The sequence below is a fragment of the Belonocnema kinseyi genome, chromosome 7 (genome assembly GCF_010883055.1).
Source record: "Belonocnema kinseyi isolate 2016_QV_RU_SX_M_011 chromosome 7, B_treatae_v1, whole genome shotgun sequence".
Classification (NCBI taxonomy): Eukaryota; Metazoa; Arthropoda; class Insecta; order Hymenoptera; family Cynipidae; genus Belonocnema; species Belonocnema kinseyi.
The window spans coordinates 69,977,663-69,979,268 of record NC_046663.1 but is presented as its reverse complement, the minus strand read 5'-3'; the positions used below and the strand labels follow the sequence as shown (position 1 = coordinate 69,979,268).

The 1,606-nt window shown below is 31.9% G+C and overlaps 1 protein-coding gene across 1 annotated transcript in view; it reads right to left on the bottom strand.

The window, feature by feature from the left end:
• LOC117176489 overlaps positions 1–1,606 on the bottom strand; it is a 5,044-nt gene that overhangs the window by 168 nt on the left and 3,270 nt on the right. The window contains exon 4 of the mRNA XM_033366742.1: positions 38–115. Coding sequence (XP_033222633.1) covers positions 38–115 — 78 coding nt within the window. The remainder of the gene's footprint in view (positions 1–37; positions 116–1,606) is intronic.

The following is a 1,606-nucleotide window of genomic DNA, read 5'->3' as shown; positions in this document are numbered from 1 at the left end:
ACTTTTCCATATATTCTAATAATAGATAAGACATTACAAGTCCTCCGATTCCAAGATATCCATCCACGAGAATAGATCCATTGTAAAATATCACCATTAGGGGCCAAGTGATAGTCTACAAAAATATAATACGGATTAACCCCTAAAACGTATTGTAGCCCAAATATGTTATTAGTTATTAAAAATTGAGTAAAAAGTCTTAGGGAAGAATTTTGTAAAGTCAACACCTCCAAAGAAAAACAAATGTTGATTCTATATCCTTTTTTGTAAGACTTTTTTACACATTTTTTAAGGACTAATGACGCATAGTATCCTGAATTTGCAAGTTACAAAGGAAAACAACAGTTTTATTTTTAAAAAAGGTTTTCACAGCGAAGGGCAACTCACTAAGAAATCTTAGATTTCTGCGCGGCAAATCTTAATATAACTCTTGGAGGAACTCTTGGAAATTACTTAGCAATCTAGCATTCGTGACAAATCTTGGAAATCACGGAGGAGAGAGGGCGTGGAGCGTTCCGATATACGTTCCTATGCGTGGAACGAACAGCCGACTGAATCACAAAGCCGCCGAGCTTAGCCGATTCTGTACATGTTACGTGAGTTCTAAACGCGAGCAGGCTCAGAAATCTCGGAACTCCCGGCAATAGTGACGAAATGTTGGATATCTTTATAAGAATTCAATACAGATGTCCGCGTAAACAATTTTATGATTTTCAGATTTTCAGATTGTGGTTAAAATATTCTACATCACCGTGTGGTTATATTCTGCAAAAAGATTAGTAAATTCAATGTCACTCAGGTTGAAATAGTTTAAGTTTCATTGGCATTGTCTATTCATATTATGAAAATATTTGTATTTCAAGTTTACAAAAATATCTTAAAGTTATCAAGATGTTGAAGATTTCCGATATGTGTTAAGCAAAAAAATAATATTTAGTAATTATTTATTCAAATTTCATATCAATTCGTAAAATAATAATGTGTAATACTAAGCTTAAATTAAATGTACTAAATAATTAGCACGTAATCAATGGAGCTTTATAATTTCACTCAACGACTCAATTCAATTCAATTTCTCTTCATTGTAGGGAAATTGTGTCTAATACGGTAACTCAGCTAAAACGGCAAATCTTTAATAATTACCCGGTAAGAAGCCTTGCCTTAAAAGATGTTAAAAATTTTGAATCCCTAAGAATTCCTTTTTTGTCCTTCGTTTCTCAATCCTTATTAGGCGGAAAAAATAATAAGATTCCAATCCCTTTCAAAACGAAACAGAGCTACCAGACCGCGCTTCAAAAGCATGAAATTGGCTGAATCTAGTAGGATTGATATGTACAAGAATACATCCCTTTATCGTAAAATGTTCACTTTGTTTAAATATTATCAATTACAAAAATATAAAATCATGATAAGAAATTGCAAAAATTATTTTTTACCAGGGCCATCTGTGTTGAAATTAATCCGGATATCGTAAAATGACTGATGCTGTGTTTTAAAAAGCTTTTTACCTCATTATTATTATTCGACAAATAGTAAATAAAAATAGCGAAACGTGCAAAATAAAAAGGGATTACATTTTTTTATTTCTTGGTTGATTTGTGGTATC